This window comes from Seriola lalandi, unplaced genomic scaffold (assembly GCF_002814215.2).
Source record: "Seriola lalandi dorsalis isolate HSWRI2012SDOR001 ecotype SW California unplaced genomic scaffold, Sedor1 jcf7180002054544, whole genome shotgun sequence".
In the NCBI taxonomy this organism is placed as follows: Eukaryota; Metazoa; Chordata; class Actinopteri; order Carangiformes; family Carangidae; genus Seriola; species Seriola lalandi.
Genome location: NW_019525097.1, coordinates 2,244,818 through 2,266,273, shown reverse-complemented (window position 1 = coordinate 2,266,273; position 21,456 = coordinate 2,244,818). Strand labels below are relative to the sequence as shown.

At 39.4% G+C, this 21,456-nt stretch overlaps 1 protein-coding gene across 1 annotated transcript; it reads right to left on the bottom strand.

Moving 5' to 3' along the window:
* Positions 1-619: 619 nt before the first annotated feature.
* Positions 620-17,686, bottom strand: rab10 (RAB10, member RAS oncogene family). The gene is made up of 6 exons (XM_023415025.2): positions 16,913-17,686; positions 10,389-10,449; positions 7,520-7,658; positions 5,343-5,432; positions 2,364-2,465; positions 620-1,847 (listed from the first exon to the last, which is right to left on the bottom strand). The coding sequence occupies exons 1-6, from the start codon at positions 17,037-17,039 to the stop codon at positions 1,761-1,763; spliced, it is 606 nt and encodes a 201-aa protein (XP_023270793.1). The 5' UTR covers positions 17,040-17,686; the 3' UTR covers positions 620-1,760.
* Positions 17,687-21,456: the final 3,770 nt, after the last annotated feature.

The following is a 21,456-nucleotide window of genomic DNA, read 5'->3' as shown; positions in this document are numbered from 1 at the left end:
CTAATACTGATTTTAAAGTTTGTTTGTTTTTGCTTCCCGCCACGCAGGATGCCACAAAACGGTTCTGATCATCAGGGCGGACAAACACAAGTGTGATCAATGACATGATCACTGGCTGACTCCCCAGGTTTTTGAAACACACAAGAGGATTAACCTGGAGGGAAGGTGTCCACCATCTTTTGATGTGCTCTAAAATGCAGCAATGTAGAAGAGAGATACTGATGACTGACGTCTGACAGTTCAACTAAACACTGGAGCTCTGTGTTTATACTCTGTCAACCTGATTGTCCATAGTGTTGCTCTATTCTGTACATGACATCTATTGCATGTGTCCTCTTCTGGAGGTTTCTTCCATTTTTCCTTCACCCATTAAAAAGATTTTTTTTTTTTAGATTTCCCTCATTCAAATTGTGTGACGTGCCTCAAGGCAAATTTGTAATTTGGGTTTATTTTCACATCAAGTTTGAAGATCAACGTTTGATCACAGTCACTTTTTCGACTAAAACGTCCCCTCTTCAGGTCACAAACTTCCTGCTTGTTAGAAATGGAGTAAACACTGAGTTTTTAAAATCCGACACCGATGGAGACATGAAACTACACATCACTGAGGACAAACAAGTTAACTTAAACAAGCTTATTTTTAATGGATCTGCAAAATTGTTTGAATTTCCAAAGAGAACTTCTGTACCTCCCGCCCACAGTTACCCAGTGGCAAACGTTACACAACGTTACAGAAACGCTTCCAACCCAAAGAAATGTGCATGCAGGAAGAAAAAAAAAAAAAAAAAAAAAAAAAATTAACCCAAATAGGGAAAAAAAAAAAAAGTAAAATAAAATCATACAGACAAAAATAAAACATCAATAAACAGGACATACTGTATAATGCCGTTCTCTTGGCTGGAGGAGAAATTCAAACGTTTCTGCTTCGGTTCGGTGTCTCCATGACGACAGCCCGAACCGACAGAATATTAAACTGTAATTTCATTGGGTGGATGTGGCTCCGCCCACCACACAGCCCCGCCCCCATCTTCCATATAAGGCACAGGACAAAATAAACCCCCACATACAAAAGGAGCTGGCCACGCCTCTGTCACTTGGTAACAAATTGTAAATGACCGAATACGGTTAGACAACAGAAACCTCACTAAATGTACAAAATGTTAATCCTACATTTGTCTTTTTTTGATTTTTATTTTTATTTCCTCTGACTGAAGGTGAGTGCTGCGGGGGGGGAGGGGGTGGGGGTGGAAAGGTGAGGGTGTCCAACCAGGTGCGCTCAGGCAAAGGAAATATTAAAAATATGAGCTTGTCTTTTCACACTTTTTTCTTTTTCTTTCTTTCTTTCTTTCTTTCTTTTTTTTTTACAACCTTTAAAACATATGACAAGAAATGTGACTGGATTTCTCTTTTTATCAGAAATAAAAATGATCATTAGATGGAAGAATATGGTGCGGTGGAGGGGGGGTGGAGGAAGAGGAAGGGAGGGGGGATTAAACGAGTGAAGTGGTTTATTGTTTTATTCTGATAAAGAGACAGACAGAGTGTCAGTGTGCAAGAAAAACTCATGAGACAGGTTAGAGGGCGAGAGAGTTAGAGTTAGCAGTTAGAGAGAGAGAGAATATGTGTGTTTGTGTGTGTACGTCTGGGTGTGTATGTGTGTGTGTGTATGTATGTCTGTGTCTATATATATGTGTGTGTGTGTGTGTGTGTGTGTGTGTGTGTGATTGTGTGCGTTAGTGTGAGTGAAACAGAGGAGTTGTTCAACTGCAGCACTTGCTCTTCCAGCCTGTGACTCCGCCTCCACTGCTGATGTCGACGTTTTCACTGTTGGGCTCTTTTACAGGCGTCTGACAAAAACACAAAGGGACACGTGTTAAATAAGATTAATTATAACAGCAATTTATATTATTGTTTGATTAAAAATAAACACAGAGTCCTGCTTCTCACAAATGAAGGTGATGAGCATTATTTGCAATTTTGTGACTTTTTATTCATGGAGAAACTAACAAGATTAATCAGTAATAAAAATAAAAAAAGATCATTACTTGTAGCCCTGATTACCATGATGTTAACAGAACAGAAACATCTCTGATTGCAGACAGTGTCTCAGAGTTTGTCATCTTGCCACCATCATTTATCCCTTTAACCTTGGCTAGGACTGGGCGTGTTATTGCAGCGAGATATTTATTTTCATGCGAATATGTTTGGATGAGAATTAACAGGATTACTTTAGCCTGATAAATATATGCGTTAGTCTGGGCCCCAGATACAGTATCACTCCATCTAATAAAAGTACTTATTTAGACCGTGTATACTCATGTCTTAAAATTATAACTCAACACACAGTCGCACAGCGCACGCACCTTTCTGAGGATGTCTTCTGCTAACGTGAGGAAAGCCTTCTCGATGTTGATGTTGGCCTTAGCGCTCGTCTCAAAAAACCTAATGCCGTGCTCCCTCGCGATCTGTGGAGAAGAAAGGAGGGAGAGTTAGAACGACGAGTGTGGAAACAGTTGAAGAAGGTCCCATCCAAAAATAAAGTGCCTGATCTCCTGTGTAGAACAGAGATCAGGTATCACTGGCATTAGTACCAACTCAAACACACAGTAGGTGTGTGTGTGTATGAGTAAGCAGATCTGTATCAGGTATTGCTAAATCCGCAGACCGACTAGTCACTGCTAGTCTGCTTTGAAACAGAGCTGCTGCTACCCCACACACACACACACACACACACACACGTGTTTTCACTTGTTCCGGCTGAGCAGATCTCTGGAACTGGGCGGTGCTACACCTGAGATTACATCAGGTGACCAAACTCTATATGCTAACAGAGGACATGTGCAGTAGGTGACATCACCACAGTCAATCCTCTGCAAGGGAACATTTGCAAACGTCTGTTATTACACTCTGTGGTATCAATGTGCCTCAAGCATGTCACATTGTGCCATAAATTGTAACACTACAATGTAAATAGGAAAAAAAAAAAGCAGATGTGTGTCATCAGCATTTATGTTTTTAAAATGCAGCAAAACAATAAACAAGATGTGCCCAAGAGGAAGAGAAGGAGAGCGTGGACCCAGTCTTGGCAAGGGAAGTTTGTGGGTTCTGGTTTTCATAAACGTAAACAGCACGTACAAAACTGTATTCTGTTTCATTTCATGTTGTATTCTGATTGGATAAATGTGAGCCGTAGCAGCTGTCACACAGAGAGAATTTAATCTTACATGTCTGGCATTTGGCTTATTTCAGACCGAAAACGACCTTTGGCAAAATTCAGACATTTCACCGCAAGATCCAGAACCACCATTTTGGATCGGAGACCGAAGGATTTTACCACATTTCTCTCACAACTGTCAACTTTCTTCCAAGACATCCCAAAATCAATGTCGACAGGCATTTGGTTTAACACGTGTACATACGAGCAGGATTTTGTGGCATCTCAGCTCTTTATGCAACTTAGAAAAACTTTGAACCGTGTTTTCAGCAGTTAAAACTTGTGAAATGAACAGTTTTTGCATAGTTATCTTCCGTTTGTGAGAAAAATATGAACCAGACTAAAACATACTTTTCCATGACAGTAGCAGAAACAAATCTCTTAGATTCGGGGGCCTGTCCTGTCTCATGATTTTGTGCTGCCTGTCTCTCTCCTGAATCTTGCTGCACTCTGACCGGACCTCTCCATCTTTCTACGCTCCTTGCTGGCTGAAGAAGTATTAGGATTATTCTTCTGAGCTGACAGTTAACATACCAAATGAGCGCTAGAGAGGAAAGAGATCTAAAAATCACTTCTATGGTAATCTACAAAATATTAACTACTAACTGGCAATGCCACTCCAGTGACAGTGCAGAATCCTGTATCGTGTATGTACGGAGCTATTCCTTAAAAGGAGCTGTTTCTACTTACTTAGTTACAGCAGATCTTGCACACAGATGATAAATCACAGTGTAATTTGCTGCTTTACTTATTACTGCTGCCTCTTAACTCTTAAGAAAAGACTGTTGAAGTAATTTTCTGATGTGCAAGTTTAGTTTCCATACACTTTGGCTATAGTTAGTCACCCATTAAAGATCCCAGGATTATCCTCAATGCGCAATCGTCCAAAAAATGCGGCTCCCCTCTCTGCTTGACAAGCTTCAGCCTTTGCCAACAGGACGCAGTCAGACCCACGAAAATTACAAACTATAGATAAGACTGCTGCCTACTGCCGCCACAAGTCGGTAGTAAATTACATGATGGATGCAAACAGACAGTATCAGATAATTTATGAGATGTGGGGAGAAATATTTTTTCCACAAGGTAGATCACATGCGTTACATCACAGGTAGTGTCAGACCTACTTTGAAGCACCAACAGCGCTGATGAGTGATGAGATAGCTCATAAAAAAACTAATTCTATATCCTCAGTGACACGGAAATGTTGTGGTTTCATGAAGTCCAAGATCAACCTGTCAACGGTTGACTTCAGTATGTTGCATTTTTGGTTAAATTCACATCTTCAACCTTCTGCTAGTCAACTGTACTCTGTGTGATTGAAGTCTTTGTCATTTTGAATTTGTTAAAAGGCCCCAATCGGACCGGACATCAAGGCTCTTGTGTACAGTACATCGAGGCTTGGCTCTAAGTAGTTTACTGGTGTCAAAATATGACACTGTGTCATGAGACTTCATTCCTCACATTTCACTGTTCACAGTCCGCTGAATTCCCAGCAGATTGAACTGGTGGTCACAGCCTACACTCAGCAACAACATGAACTGTGGTCTTGATATTTCCAACAGTGCAGATGTCATTTCATCAGAACTACTTTGAAGACAGAAGTGAGCAATGCTGTTGACAAGATTTCCTTTTTTTTTTCTTTTTATAAACGATATCTATTCTGTGATACGAACATGTTGTGGTTTTATGAAGTCCATGCTCAAGCGAGCCAGTGTGCTGTGTAAGCAGATATGAGAGCAGTGCAGTGGTTTTGTTGGTCTCTTCCAGCTGTTGCTGCACAGGTCGGCCCAGTTCATACAGAATATACAGTCTATTTATTATCAGTTTAACCAACACAAGGCCTTTACACAGAATGTTTGAATTATGCCTTTGTGTATAAAGTTTGTAAAATCCTCCTTTAGGTCAGAACTACTACTACTAACACTAGCTGCAGCAATATTTCAGTGTAAAGAAGTGAGTGAAATATGATTAAGTGCAGGAGAGTTAATGAACAAAGGTTTTTCTATATTCAGGGCTATAAATTGATCATGTAGCTGCAAAGCAGCAGCAACAAATGAGCCAATCAGCACGCAGGACCTTGGTGACAGAGGGCTGCTTATAGCTGCTGCATGGGACTGCACCATCTCACCTGCTCCCCCTTGGCTTTTGGTACAACCCTCTTGTCCTCCATGTCACACTTGTTGCCTAGCAGCATCCTCTCAACGTCCTCATTTGCATGCTGAAAAAGATAAAGAAGAAAGAGGTTACTTCTTCAAAACAGCAACAATAAACGTTACCGTCATCGCTGATTTCACCCACACCTACTGGAACTGGCACTGGTTTGTTTTGACTCATTCACATTTTGACTAGATCCCATGAGTCAATCAATCAATCCCACTCAAACACAAACAGGTAATGAAAAGGTTATGTATTTACATTTCATCTTTTTTACTTTCGTTCTGTGCATCTAGAAATGATTGCACCTGTCAGTAGGTCCGGTACAACAACTCTGCTTCACACATATTGATCCAAACCAGTGGTTCCCAACTGCGGGGACTGATCACTCTATAAATTATTGTCAGGATGAATTATTTGGTCTATAAAATGTAAAACATGCCAACTGACAATAATATAAAACAAAAAATATTGGTATTTCTGCTTGAAAAAAATATTTAAGTATTTAAGTGATTGATTAACTTTCTGCCACAATCAAAACTATTGTTTCAGCTCTAATAAGTCTACCTCTCTGGGCTTGTAAAAACTGTTAAAATGTTCTGATTAATACAAATTCCTTTTCCCACAGTTGAAGGTGACATCTTCAAATGTCTTGTTTTGACCAACAATCCAAAAGTTTAGTATTGTGTATGTGAAAGAGCAGCATCAAATTTTCACATTTGAGGAACCAGGAAAGCAATCAAAATTATTCAAATTTAAACACTTTTTCTTGAAAGTGTTACAACTCAGAGATATACAAACTTGAATTATAGGTCACAAGTAGATATCAGTTTGTTTTTAAGGAGTTACAAGCCAAAATGAAGGTGGAGAACCACTGATTTAGAACTGTATTGTACTTTCCAAGTAGCAGAAATCCCTGCGTCCTATTCTCTAGGGTCAACAACAAGCCCTCACACACACAGAGGTACAATATGAGCAAGGCCGAGTTCTTCGTTTGCAGGAAATGCAAAGTGTTTCCTTTTCCTCGACCGGACTCAAAGCTCTTTTAACAGTGAGGGTGAGAAAAATTACAAGAAAGCATTCCACACAAATGCAGCCTCTCCCCATCCGCTTCACTCAAAAGGTAACACCTTCACACTGATCATGTGTTGTAACACTATAGTATTTTGTATTCCCAGGAATAATAAAGATAGATAATAGGGACTATTGATTATAACCTTGACAGTAATTAATCTGGTATGTTTGATCTGGAAAGGATCCCAGAAGATAACTTACATAAGAGGAAGAATAATAAGTTAAATTAGATAGGGAATAAGATAACAGCTTTAAACACAAAGGGGGGTGCAAGGGAAAGAAACACCAACGCAGAGAAGCAACAGAGAAATGGAGTGTAAACCAGAGGCCTCATTACCCACAGAGACGCGTCGGCCTCTCACAGGGGTGAGCTCAGCAGCAGGACAAACTGACCATATGTTACAGACAGCTTGTCTTCTCTGATAATCGCCCTGATTGGGTTCTGAAATATCAGGCCTGTTGGAGGCTGATGTCACCAAATGATACGTACAATAGTCTACACAACATTTTTCCCCCTTAAAAAGGCTTTAAATCCATTATGACAAAATGCAAATGCAAACGGTGGTCCTCACAGATCCTGTTAAATCCTTTCTCAGCGACCCACAATGCACAGGCTTTTAAAGGATCTAATAGAGGTATTGTGTTACGGTATTAGAAGATATAAATCTTTCTAATTAACAGTATGAAGCTTCTAAATAACTACGATTGTTTACATAATGTTGTGAGTGTTGTACTGATGTTCAAGAGGTAAAACGGTACTAACAGTACAACGGTTCAATGAGTCAGGTGCATATGGACATCTGGCTCATCTGATGTGATTTAGTCACAGACGTGCTGCGCAGCTCACCGCACGCAGATCAGCTAGCTAGTTAGCCATGTTGGCTGCATTCCCTTGGAAGTATTTGTCACTTTGTCATTACGCCAAAGATAAAAACAAAAGATGCAAAAGGAGTGCCAACGCTTAACTCTCTCAAAAGCCTCATCAAATCCTGTTAAGATCTTGGACAAGCATCACAGACCCACATGAAGATATGGTCACTGAGCCTGGTGTGTGTGTGTGTGTGTTTTTGTTTTTACCTCATCAATGTTGCGCAGCCATTTGCTGATGTTTTCAAAGCTCTTGGCGTTGGTGATGTCGTAGACCAGCATGATGCCCATGGCTCCTCTGTAGTAGGAGGTGGTGATGGTGTGGAACCGCTCCTGGCCCGCTGTGTCCCTAAACACACACACAAGAAATAGACATTTGGTATCCATTGTTTTCTTGTATTAACTCCAGCCTTCAACCCAAACAATAAGTGGCTCAGTAACTAAGATCTTCACCGTACCGCAGCTCAAATTGCCCATAAAATAAATGCAGGGTTTGATCAGAGCCAAGGATTACCTCATAGATGTTGATATTGATCCAAATCAGCTACAAACCTTAACATGTTTTGTTAAGAGAAAATAGGACGGAGCATAAAGATACATGAGCTTTACATCATTTTATTAGATCTTTACTTTGTTTACTCCTCTTAACTGGGAAAATGTAATGTCATTATTTACAGGCTGTCATAAGGTGTACCTGATATATCAATTATTATTATTTTCATCATCATCATTTATAATGATACAAGCAGCAAATCTTCTCATATAGAGGCTGAATTCTGTTTCTAAATATGTGCTTGAAAATTGACTGATACAATGATACTGATACAATGAATTGATTATTGACAACTAATCATTTAATCGACTCATCATTTCAGCTCTACCGTCAATGCTGGTCACCAATAAAGGCTGATAAAAGTTATAATATTGCTGTTTTGAGGCCCAGCGGGACACTTGTTATTTTAAACACTTGCTGAGCCATTGAAGTAAAGTTGAACCTGGTACAAACACATTAAAATCCACCTCAGGCAAAAACCATGTCCCTCGCACGTCTGCACTGGCGTACACCTCAACTACGATGTTTTCCTGTGTGGGGAATCCCTGCCAACATCCATCTAATACTGCTGATACAGGAAAAGAGAAGAAGCCCAGGAGCACCAGCCTCACATGAGCAACTCAAACCTACACTTATAAAAGGTCGCTTCACCACAATCTCTGAGAGGCTGGCTAAAAGTACGATTCGACTCAAACTGTGATCTGGTGAGCATGACCACGTCCTCAGGCGGTGAGGCAATACATGAAGATTAAATCCAGACATAATGTGCTTGGACAGGAAGAGGAGAAAATGTGATATGGACAGAGAGAGAAATGCACACAGCCATAGAGGAAGCCTAATGGACAGTATCAGGCCAAATGTTATCAAATTTCAGATCGTATCAAAATCATGAATGGATGCAGACTATATATTATGAGTTTCAAGTGCACTTGGAAATGCTTTTATTACAGTATTTACATTTTGTTATGCAGAAAATTTGTAGAGTTTTATATATGCACAACTCACAAAAGGCAGCAGAGATGTTCAGAGAAGAGCCTTCAATATAACACAATAAACTTGCAGAATACAGACCCTTGAGTCCCTGTACTGTTTCATACTTATTGTCAAAAGACCAGGAGGACAGTAAACAGGAGCTCATATTTGACAACCACACAACAACAGCAGCAACATGCATTTATCACATTTCTAATATGACCTCTCTCTGTTTTTGGTGCTAGAGAAAGGTAAACATACAAGAAAAGAAGTTCATGTGTCTTCAACCTTTCACTTTAGATCTGTCCTTTTTTTAAAATTAATTATTGGTTTGTCTATTGTAATTTGTGTGGCTAATAGTCTGCGACCCACAGATATTTAATTTACTATGATAGAGGGATGAGAAAATCAGCATACAATCACATTTGAGAAGTTAAAACTGGTTCATTTTTTGGGTATTTAAGCTTTAAATATTAATTTATCATCATAATCGAAATCATGCCAATTCATTTTTCTGTCAATGGGTTATTAAATAATCAACTAATGGTGTCAGCTATACATACACCCATACCTTAGAGACTCTCCCAGCACTGTATTAAACGTCAGCAGGTCTTTCACTATAATGTGGTTTTTTTTTTTTCCGTTTGTGAGCACGTTCTCACATAACAGTGGGTGTGGATGTGAAGGTGTCTCAGTCGTCTAGATAACACTGAATGACTATGACGAGCCTTGGATGAATAGACTTCTGTCTGCTGCTTATCAGAAAAATGCCACTATATCAATTACAGTTTTGTATAGCAACCTTGTAACATTTGGCCAACAATGGTTTTTATAAATGTTTGAATTTCACTCAGTGTTTTTACTCCACCACTCTAACAAAGCATGGGAGCTCATTCACGACTTGGTTCACAAAAAATGAAATATGGCTGTTACAATTTCCAACAGCCCCAATGTAATACCTCCAGTGTGCTGTTTGTTTGACCAGCAATCTGTAACCTAAAAGTATTCAGTTATTATCATGTACAACAAAGAAATGCATCAAATCCTCACATTTCAGAAGCTGGACGCAGCAAATATTCAGAATCGTTCAATCATCAAAATACTAATTTTTGGAGCTCTATCAGATAATGAGAATTGGTGCAGCCATATACATATAATCATATCAAATCTCTGTTAACCTAAGTTTAATATTAATGTGATAAAACTTTGGTAATTTAGGTTTAGTTAAAGAAAGTGTTAAAATCAAGTCATTTCGGTTGGGGAAAATCAGCTGTTGTGGAGTAAAACGATAACCCTGCAGCAGACCTCCTGACAGACTGATGACCATTTCCTGTTCTGACATATTTCCGGGCTTGAGGGAGGAATGTCGAACAGATGTTTCACCATGATGTAACAAGACACAAACAGAAGAGGCCACACTGAAAGATGACGTTTTTTTTTTAATTTTTTTTTACCAAAGTTAAAGTTAGAAGTATCTGCCCACTTTGGCCTGGTTACAAATACATACAGGGCCTTGACAAAAATAACACATCTCATAACAACACGCTCACTCACCAGATCTGTAGTTTGATCTTCTTTCCTTGTAATTCAACAGTTTTGATCTTGAAGTCTATTCCTGTGAAAATAAAGAAAAAAAAACACAGATCAGCATACACAAAATCAAAAAAGAGGCATGTACTAGATGCATGTGAAGCACCAACAATGAGTAATAGATGAATGGATAAATAGAGGCCTACAAACAGAGACTTTAGCACAGATGTAGGGAGAAACAGAAACCCAGTGACAGTGAAAAACTGAAACATCAACAATAGAGAATGAGAAACAACCAAAGAAAGACAGCTAGCAGGAGAGGGAAATGGAAAGTGAGTGACAATTGTTTCCATCAGGGAGACAATAACATTATCTCTTCCTGATTCTGCACTGTCATGCCCAGACCTTGAGCCTATCAGCAGACAGCTGTGGGATCAGCAGCTGGCTAACAATGAGCATGCACGCGCACATGCGCACGTCGTTACTGTAAAAACCTGAGCTTAAACGCAGCTGGTTAGAAACTTGATAGTATAATTAAAATATATTAGTGATATCTGATGTTGAAGCCTTAAAGAGTTTACACTGTGGTGCGAGAGCACACATTTTCTCTTGCGTGTGAATACCTTTGAATTTTACAAAAACCAACTGTTCAGCAGTGGAAATTTATGGAGGATTACTTTTCACTTTCCGTATTCATTGGACTTTGGATTTAATTATTTTGGATACAAAGACACTGCACTGCATGTACTGATCTTTCATCCAGGTTTATTACCTTCAAGTTTTTCTTGGCCTACTGTCTTTTATATTTTATTTTACTTGTTATGTCCTTTTACATCTGTGCTTTTTAACTGCTACACCAAGTGATTCAAACTATGGATCACTGAATCTACAAGATCTACTCAGGTGGATATCTTGCCTCTAACTGTAAAGCATCTTAGGACTGAATCTGGTCAATTAATCGATTCGTTGACAGGAAAAATGCAAAACCTTTGCTGGTTGCAAATTCTCAAATGGGAAGATTTTCTGCTTTTCTCTGCTTTAAATTGAATATCTTTAGGTTATGGAATTCTTGTAGGACAAGACAAGATATCTGAAGGCTTCATCTGGAAACTTCAGATGGGTTTTTTCTTTTTTACTTTCTTTCAACAAATTTATCAATTTTAAAATTGTCAGCTGCAGCCTTAAAACACTTAGAAACATTATGAAGACTGAGACAGTGTGACTCACAACAGCTGTTAGCTGCAGCTCAGGGCAGCAACTAAAAATTATGTTGAAGCTGCAGATGGTCTCTTTGAATAAGAGATTAATCTTTTGGTGAATAAAATGTTACAAACAGTGAATAATGCCTGTACGTTCCATAAGTTCAGAGGTGACATTTTCAAAATTGCTTTTAACATCAAAAGGTATAAATTTAATCACAATAATCAAATGTTGTCCATTAATTTTCCTGACTGATTTTTTCAACTCTGAATTATCATGGTTCACAATATTTGGTAAAATAAACAGAATTATCATCTTTGTCATAACTGGAAAGGCCGGAGGAAGCAGTGATTCATCACGTTTTCACTTTTGGCCAAAAAGCAGTGTCCGCTAGTTAAATACTGAGCTGTCAGTTGTGCTCTGGTCAGAAATTGTGGTTAGTTAAAAAGACCAAGAAACAGCTGTGCTCTAGGTGGGGCAGGGCCATAGAATAATGAAGGAACTGGCTGCCAAAGTATGACTAACTAAATATTATTCACACCCCAGAGAGAGGGAGGGAAACAAAGATACAGTCGGACAGAAAGAAAAAGAGACAACAGAGGGGGGGTAGAAGATTTGAAATACAGCTAAGTTTACCTTCACTGAGATGTATATCAAAAAGATAAAACAGGAAATACAGACATTAAAACTTGTGATAACACTAAAAAAGTTAAGCAACTAAAACTCAGGCTTAGCAGGGTTCGTGTAGTGTTAGTGTGTTTCCTAGCGAGGAGTAAAAACACAGTGAGTGACACTTTTTTTCCTGGTGAGGTGCACTGACAAGCTTTCAAGTAAATCTGGGCATTGTGCAATCACACGACATTGACCCAATCACTGGAAAAGTGGGCATACCCCTCAAGGGTCCAATGCCGAACTGGAAGTATTAAACAGAAAGTCCATGGTTTATGACCGGCTTTCTTTTTAATCCCACAGGAGCCGTTCCTTCCATAAGTACAAATTCCACTGAATCTATTCGCCAGTTTCCATGTAAAATTCATGATGTGTTGTGGAAAGAGATTTCAGGTTGCAACATTATGCATATTCAGCACTCTTAATATGCATAACCTCTAATACACAACAGGAGGGAAGTGCAGAGAGAGGGACAGTCAGAGCAGAGGATTGGAAATGAAGTCGAGACACAGAGGAGAGAAGGGGGGTTTTCCAGTGGGGGTATTTTGAGAAGCAGCTGTGCATCTGTGTCTCCAAAGGTATGAGTACTGTGTCAGAGGAAGAACACACTCCCGTTTCACGTCCTGGCTCTGCTGTTTCTTCCCAAAGTTCATTTCCTTTTAGAGATGCTCCGATCGCATTTTTCCTCAACAATACCAATTCCGATTACCTAAACTAGTGTATCAGCCAATACCAATACTGATCCGATACCAATCCATAAAAATAAAAAATAAAATAACAGCTGTATACTTTTAACACTGTATAGATGTGATATGATTGCTGTCATTGTTAGATGGCATAGGTTTAAGGTTTAAGTTTTTACAGTGGAAAACACTTATATTGATCAAAAAGCCTAGGACAGAATCATTCCAATAATTTTTTTTTTTTATTATAGTAATCAAATAGTGTGCATATGGTGTTCATTTTGGGTCTTTTCATACTTGACAACAGGTGGAAAAAGAATTTCAAACTACTGTAGCCAACTACTTTGTGCTGTCAAATGCTGTTAAACATTTCTCCGACTGAATCTCGTGTCTATCTCACTCACTGACTCGAGTCACTATGATTGGCTGAGTAGCATCACTGGACCAGCGCCGTAAAGTCTAGAAAAGCTGCACCAGTTAAAACAGAAACACTCCACCAAAATGTAATAATTCTCAATATTTTATAGGTTATAGGTCTGGATAGGACAGCATCTGGGTCAGGACCCAGACATTACTGCTAACTTATTTACCAGAAATCAATCCGCTCTGTCACTAGTTGCCAGTGGCTGCACAGCACAAATTACTGTTTTGGCTACTGTTTTAAAATGGCAAACTGCTGTTTTATCTTGGTGTGAAACTATGAAATCTATCAATACATCACGTGATACTGGATTGGTGCGTCGACTCACGTACTCACAGATTCCCAATGCAGTATTTCAGATTTCCTGATTTAAATATGTCTCAAGGTCTGAACCTGGTTTATATGAAGGGCCAAGTCTTGTCATATCTTGCAATCATTCTCCCAAGACATATGTGCTGTCTGTCCATAATGTACAAATAGAGAGGAGAAATAAACAGCAGAAATTATTTCTACTGTTAGCTTATTTTAATCTTCTCATTACAGTTTTCTGCTTTTGAACTGTTTTGCCTGCAACTTTTCATGCCGCTGTTTTGGCCAAATCCCTTTTGCAAAAGAAGTTTCCAACCTCAAAGAGACTTATGTTGTAAAATAAATAAAATCTGTGACACTGCCCTACTAATTTAACCTGAATCCTTTATAGTGCTTTGATCATTTGTATATACTAGTTTGTGGCATTCACTAATCATAGGCAACTACAGTCTTCAGCAAAATAACAGAAACCAGAGATGAACCCACTAATCATATAAAATCACTGACTGAGGAATAAGTTACCACATGGCAGTACACACTTCTGAAGAGGCTCTGGCTTGTTCAGAAGGAAAACCAACAGCTCTTTACTTTCCCGGGAGGGAGTATGTCAGCTAATATCTAACAATTAATTTCAATATAATTCCACATACTTGCCTTGATAACAACAAAAGGAAAATGCAAGTCTGGATTACATGGTTTGAGTTGGATTATTTCCTGCATATTCTTAACACACCGCATGCTGCTCGGTTTTGCATATAAATGTAGAAAGAAGCCACAACAACATAGGAGCTTGAGACTGGATGACAACTGTGTTGTAGTTTGTAACAGGATGGCTCTTGAAGGCAACCAATGAAAGCTTTTACAGAATATAATGACATGAGGGAAATTATGTGGGTTTGCAATTCCTAATGTCTGTATCTCTTTAGTGCCACAGATCTTGCTACTTTTTTTGACAAACTAAGGTATAACCACCGCAAGTGAACACTTCCTAAAATTATATGAAAGCATTGACTGTGGACAGTTTCAGTTCAAGCACTATTATCATCCTTGTTTTCTGGTCCTAACTGTTTAGTTTTTGGATAAATTAGAGGAAAACTGATCATGTTTATGTAAGTGACATCCACTGGGACAGTGCGAGCAACACTCTGACAAAGGTAATCATTTAACAGCCTATAAACCACAACATTTAAGTTGAGTTAAACAGGTGCTTTTGGAGCTTCATTTAAAATTTTGCTTTAGGGTAAAAACATAATGTGCTGTTGAATTAGGTTTTTCCTCAAGTGAGGCAAAATACCACCTGCAATTGCAAATGCATACAGGCATTGAAATATTTGACATACTACCCAACATGGCAGAGAACGCACTCCTGTGAGGAGCAAAGGTCACTTCAGTTTTGCTGAAGAACCTGTCAGTCTGCTCCCCCGCATCTCACCAACATCACACATCGTTCCTCTGAACTGGCAGAGCTCTGATATGGTGGCTTTAACTCAAATAATGCACCTAATCGCCGTCATTTTGTTCCTAATTTGGCAGCCCTGATTATGACTGCATTCTGAGAAACAAGAGTGGGTGTAATAATACACAAATGCTAGGCTGATTGCAAGACAAAGCTAAGCCTAAACATTGACAAACATATGAACAAATACATAAATACCTACATGTGACAGCAAGCTTTCGAACAGAGCGACAGTTTATAGGTTGTACCTCAACAAATCTAATCTAGCCTGGATGCCACTGGGAACACTGTTACCCATTATGGTTGTGTGTTCTTAGGCATACAGTCAGGAGTAGTCGTCAACACTTGGGTTTCATTAAAACTGGGCTTGAAAGTAAAGCTCAATCAAAGATCAAGGTTATAATGCCAGTGTACTGCAAACAGTCAGCTTCATGTGGTTCAGCAAAACACATCTAATGTTACACTATTACTCAGCACTGATCTTAAGCAACCAGAGTAAAATGAGCCTTCACTTGGGCCATGCAGGGATTTGACATAGCTTGACACTTGACTCATGTGAGCATGATGCTGAACGCATGCGTAGAAAACAAGAGAGAAAAAAAGCTGATCATAGCACCATGATGAATTGTTTATGGTTCTCCTCTGAACAGACATGGAAAGTTAGTAAGTACATTTACTTCAGTACTTGAGCATATAAAATCACAAGTCTGTTAGTTTATACGTCTACTCCACTACATTTGAGAAGTGTTTACTCCACTACAATCATTTGACAGCTATAGTTACATCACAGATTCAGACTTAGAATATGAAAAACAATAGGTCCAATATCATGATTATTTTCTGGATTAATCAACCATCCATTTGATCTATGAAATAGACATAAATAGTAGGGAAAACGCAGAGTCGAACTTGCCACAGCACAAGGTGACATCAAACATTTGCTTGACTCGTCTGTCCAACAGTTTAAAACTCACAGATATTTCTTGAACTATCATATGACAAGGAGATTGCTTTTTAGGTTACTGATTAATTTCCTTTCAAACAACTAATTGATGAATCAACTGATTGTTCCAGCTCTATAAAACATTACCTCTATAAAATGATACAATCCATTGTTCTAGGTAAGACTAAGCAACAGTATTTAAAGTAGTTATAACAGCTCCACAGGCTACAACATTAAGATGCTGTGTACACATGAATCTAGCAGCAGATATAATCCAATAGCAAATATGGTAATTTACATACATATATAATTCGGAGTATTTGATATAGAGACAGGTATATATAAAGGGTTTTTAATTTCCATTCTTTCCATGATCCAGAGATTTGTTACTTTCAAGATAAAATGACAAGGACAAATCCATATGGTAATTTGGGTTGACACTAGGATGTAAATGTCAGTTTTTTGTGCTGGTATAACCCCAGCACGGCCCTGTACTGCTGCTAGCCTAGTTAGCTTACCAGCCACTGGGTCAACTGACATGACAGCAATTCCTCTGGTTCCTAAACCGGTTATACTTGCCATTTCTGGCACACTAAATGAAAATAACACTCGTGGTTTGTTATTAAAGTCACAGCCATTTGAAAAAAATGGTAACTGGGGTTCAGCCAAGAGCTCATAAAGCTGCATAACTAGCTTCCCAGCTAACCTGTGCAGGCCTGGACAGCCGATGCATGCTGATAGCACACTGGCTAACCAAATATGTCCTGTCTACCATTTCCAGCTGCAGGGTAGCGTCAGGCGAGTCTCGCAGCTGTCAAACTAGTCAAAATCAGAAACACCAGCGGCTGTGTCTCCTGGTCTTCTTACCTATGGTGGAGATGAAGGTTGTGTTGAAGGCGTCGTCAGAGAAGCGGAACAGCACACAGGTCTTCCCCACGCCCGAGTCTCCGATCAGAAGCAGCTTGAACAGCAAGTCGTACGTCTTCTTCGCCATTGAAAAATAGCTTGTGTTCACCCAGATAGGTACAAAAAAAAAAAACGAATAACCTGTCACTTCCTATGTGAAGTCTAAAGCCAGCTCCTTCGCCAAACTGACCAACCGCCCCGCTCCTCTTGACTGTTAACAGTTAACAATCTGGGATTTGTTGATTAGCTTGGCGAGCTAGTTGGCTAAATACCACCCAAATAACGTGTCCGTTGACGTGTCCGAGAAGTTATATTTCCCGAGCCCGACTGTTTTCCCCCCTACAGCATGAGGACAGAAAGCAAAAATAGGATCTCCTCCCGTGTGATTCCTCTTTTCCACTCTTTCTTTTCTCCCACACAGTCGGGACAAAATGGCTCCCCTCTCTCTCTCTCTCTCTCTCTCTCTCACTCACACACTCACACACACACACACTCTCGCTCTCTCTCTACCCCGACTCACTCTTTCTTCAAACTAACGGAGAGCTAATTCAAATTCTCGGCACACCCCGTCATTCCAGAGCTCCGCCACAAGCTCGACCGAGAGGAATTAGAAAGAAAAAATCTCAACGTCAAAGTGTGTCAAACTCGCTGTCTGTGCGGAGTTACTTTGTCTTTTTCTCTGGAGAGATTAGGACCGAAATACAGACGACCGCCGTCGCCTTCGAATGGGAGCCACCACGGCGACACCCTGAACCCACAGCCACGCCCTTTGCCCCGCCCCTTCTGTCAACCTTCACTGCTCTGATTGGTCAATGCTGCTTTCAGTCCAGGAAGCGCCTTAATGCGATTGGCCATGTTCCCGAGTGTCAAGCGGTATCTTAGATTGACAGGCAGGGTAAAAGCTACTGCGTATATTTCTCCGACATTAAGGCTCAAATCTCCATTCACTTAAATTTAAGAAATGTGTTTAGTGATCCAATATGGCGGCCAGTTTCATGCGGATCTCTGATAACCGGGGTGTGTTTCGTTTTTCATGGCAAGCTGGCATTTGATGCGGTGACTATCCCAGCTGTGAGTCAGGCAAAGTGATGTCATATATAAGTACTTCTGTGCTTGTTACGGGCGTTTCCCACATCCTCTGCTTTGAGAACTGCAAGAACATGTATCCTCTAAAGTCTTTTAATGACCGAGAGAGTAAATGCATGTACAACATCATTACTGTGGTGGACTTGGCTTTGGGCTTTGTGTGTATCTGTTGTGTGTGTTTTATGTGTGTGTTACTCTTTCCTTCTTCCGCCTGTCAGAGTAGTTTAACTCTTAGACACTCCTTAGGAATGCTGACTATGCCCTGCTTTCTACTGCCAAGTACAGACTTGACACAAACTAAGAAAGAAAGATATAAAGAACAAGAGAGAGAGAAAGAAGTCAGAGAAAAGGAAAGAATGAACAAGACTTAGGAGTCTGCAGCTCTGTGCCGTATTGCTCAATGTAAAGAAAACCAACTGTTACATCAATAAACCAAAGTATTGGAAAAACTAAAATTTTGACCTTATGGTGCAGGTTGGATTATCAACTGGGCAAAGCAGGCAACTGTCCAAGGACTGTACACCTCCAGGGGCCCCAACAGCCCCAGGTTTACTCCATATTATTTGGATCTACATAATCAGATTAATCACAGATATGTTAGAAATGTCCACCACTCTAGATACAATATCAGTCCTCCATTCTCCCATCTTCTAGCATTGTCTTGTAGAGGATCTCTGTGTCAAAATCTAGTTTTAAGACCTAAATTATTTTTTGCTTTATATTGTGATCATTTGTTGTATTTTGTCAAATTCTCACAGGAGTACTGAAGGTTGTAAACAATAATTATTTTCATTTGTAAAGCCCTTCCAGCAGCATGACAAAAAAGAGAAAAAAGATGCAGACACAAAACCAGCCCATGCATAGCCTAAAACAGATGGTACAGAGGTTAAAAGGGTGATAGAGGGCAATAGTTTTATGGAGCTCACAGATTTCCTTTAAGCAGTACTTTAAGGTGCCATTGGCTAAGTGCAGTGTAATTATTATTTTTTATTTTAGTCCATATTCTAATCGTATCCCTCCTCCTCCTCAGTGAAGCAATCTTTGTTACCCTAATAAATCATGTCTTCACACAGAAATCTTCCCAAGATCAGTGTGCATTCCTGAATTTTGCTGCATGGGGCCCCAGGGTTCGTCCCACTCTCTCACAAACAGCTTGCAACTACCACTCAAATTTCTACACTGTTCTGGCAGTGATAGTTATGCACATTTAAGGGAATAAGTATCTGTCTAACAGATACATGAAGATACTAAACCACACAACCTTATGGTTTTTGAGGTATATTGGTATTATATTTTGCTTTAAACAACAGTGGATGGTTCAGAGGTGACAGGAAGTAAGGGGCGAGAGGGAGGGGGGAATAACTGAGCAACAGTATATGGTATGCATGTTGATCACTATAGGCCGCCAGGATGCCCCAACCTTATGTGTAGCTTGGAAAAATTGTTGCTTTCCTCAGCAGTTTAAACACATTTCATTCTAACTAGCGCTTAAACAAGAAGTCAGATAATCAGTTAGTTGGTTAAGTAGTTTTTCAAGCAAAACTGCCAAACATCCCAGCCTCTCTGCTGGGAGGATTTTCTCCTTTAAAAGTCAAACCAGAGTCAGAGGCTGCAAATCAGCTTCAGTTTGTATGGTTCCTGTTAAATAAAGAAATAAAACAATAGATGAAAACTAAAATTTTCAGTCAAGACAAGATGGATGTCAAACCTTTAAAATGCTGTGAAAAATTTCACCTTAAACATCTGTAATCCCGTGGAAGCTGGGCCACTCTGTCCAGATGAGGAAGACTGTGTGGATTGTTTTGTCAACCACTGTTTACAAGTTTAACATAAACTCTCCACCTCAAAATATCTTTAGGTTTTGGTCTGTCATGGCATTAAATTTGATGACATTACATGTAGTCTTTAAAATATTAACAGGCTCTTACTATTTTCTGGCATTTTATAGACTAAACTAATCATTTATTAATCAAGAAAATAATCTGCTGATTAATTGATAATGAAAATAACAGTTTGCCCAGTGATTGGGTCACTAGAGCACTATACAATAAGGACTAACCTTATGTGAGACCCACTAGAGAAAAATTGGGCCACCAGTCAGACTAAGTGTTTTGGTTTGATTGATGGATTTTCCTGGCATACTGTTTTCAAATCACATGACACAACGCACTCACTTGGAAAGTCTACCTTGCACTGTAACATCAAGGTGATTGTGGCCTCCCCTGATGCTGTTAACATTTGAGCTGGGGGGGGGGTTTCAGTACACGTGAGTAATTTCCTCCATGAAATCTCACCCAACACTGCACAAGTCACCAATGACACTCAGTCACTGTTTATTCTACAGACAGACTAAACATGGCACGGTAAGATGACACATTAAGTGTAATGAAGCTGTTTGTACCTACCAGCTCTTCCACATAAAAGAAATAATGTGATGTGTTGAATTCCCCACATGTCTGTGCCTTCCCCTTTGTGGTCACTCAGGCCTACGTCAGCAGTAACCACTAAACAAAACCAGAGATGTCACTTATATAAAACAGGCAGAGGTGATATGGAAATTTTGGTATTTTTATAGGGAATCCCCCCCCCACCTTCTCACAATGTCACCTCCCACATTACACAGGATAACTGGAAGCAGTTGTTGAGTCTCCTGGCCTCCTGTGGTGACATTGACCAGCTGCAGGTCAGAGTGTGTTTCACAATTATTTCACCAGGTGGTGCTGCTGTGTCACATTTAAATGAGTGTAATGGTCAAATAAGTCTTGTAATCATTAATTTTGTATTGGGCCACAACTCAATTTGTGTCACTTTGGGAGCACACTTCTAGAAGCTTGATTATTTCACTTATCTTTATGGGGAATACTATTCATTAGTTTTATTAGGTCTATAGGAATGAGGAGTAATTCTCTTCCTGTAAGTGCACCATATAGAAAACTGTAGCAGTTCAATGACTGTCATTGTGTTAATATCAATTAACAATGGCACATAGGAATCAAGGGAACCATAGAACCACTTTAACCGCATTGATTCAACGTTGTTAGTGTGGAGTTTTCAACATTGAAACCAAATCTTGGACATATATTCAAAAGCATCTTATCAAAGTGATGTAAACTATGTGTTAGTGTTTTATATCACACTCAAATTATATTCTAACTGAAAATGAGATTAATTGTTGTGTACATTGGAGGTTATTTATAATTACCACTGACTGACCAGGTCATAGTTTATCTTCTACTCTCCCCGGCAACAACTCTGTACATAGAAATAACAGGCAATACAAGATTTATGCTCATGAAAAAACAAAATTAAATTAAATAGACAGAATAAAGGATCATTTTTAAATAAATGCCAGTCACACATCAGGGAATTAAAACCCTGATTAGCTTCTTGTTATTAAAAAGAAAATCACCTCAAAAAGA

What these genes read in the sequence shown, in the direction of transcription:
- rab10 (XM_023415025.2), bottom strand. Translation starts at nt 17,039, where the DNA reads ATGGCGAAGAAGACGTACGACTTGCTGTTCAAGCTGCTTCTGATCGGA. An exon ending in GGCTGCGCAACATTGATGAG is followed by an intron (nt 5,433 to 7,519) that starts GTAAAAACAAAA and finishes TATCTTTTTCAG; the next exon opens with CATGCAAATGAGGACGTTGA. An exon ending in CAGAAGACATCCTCAGAAAG is followed by an intron (nt 1,848 to 2,363) that starts GTGCGTGCGCTG and finishes TGTTTTTGTCAG; the next exon opens with ACGCCTGTAAAAGAGCCCAA.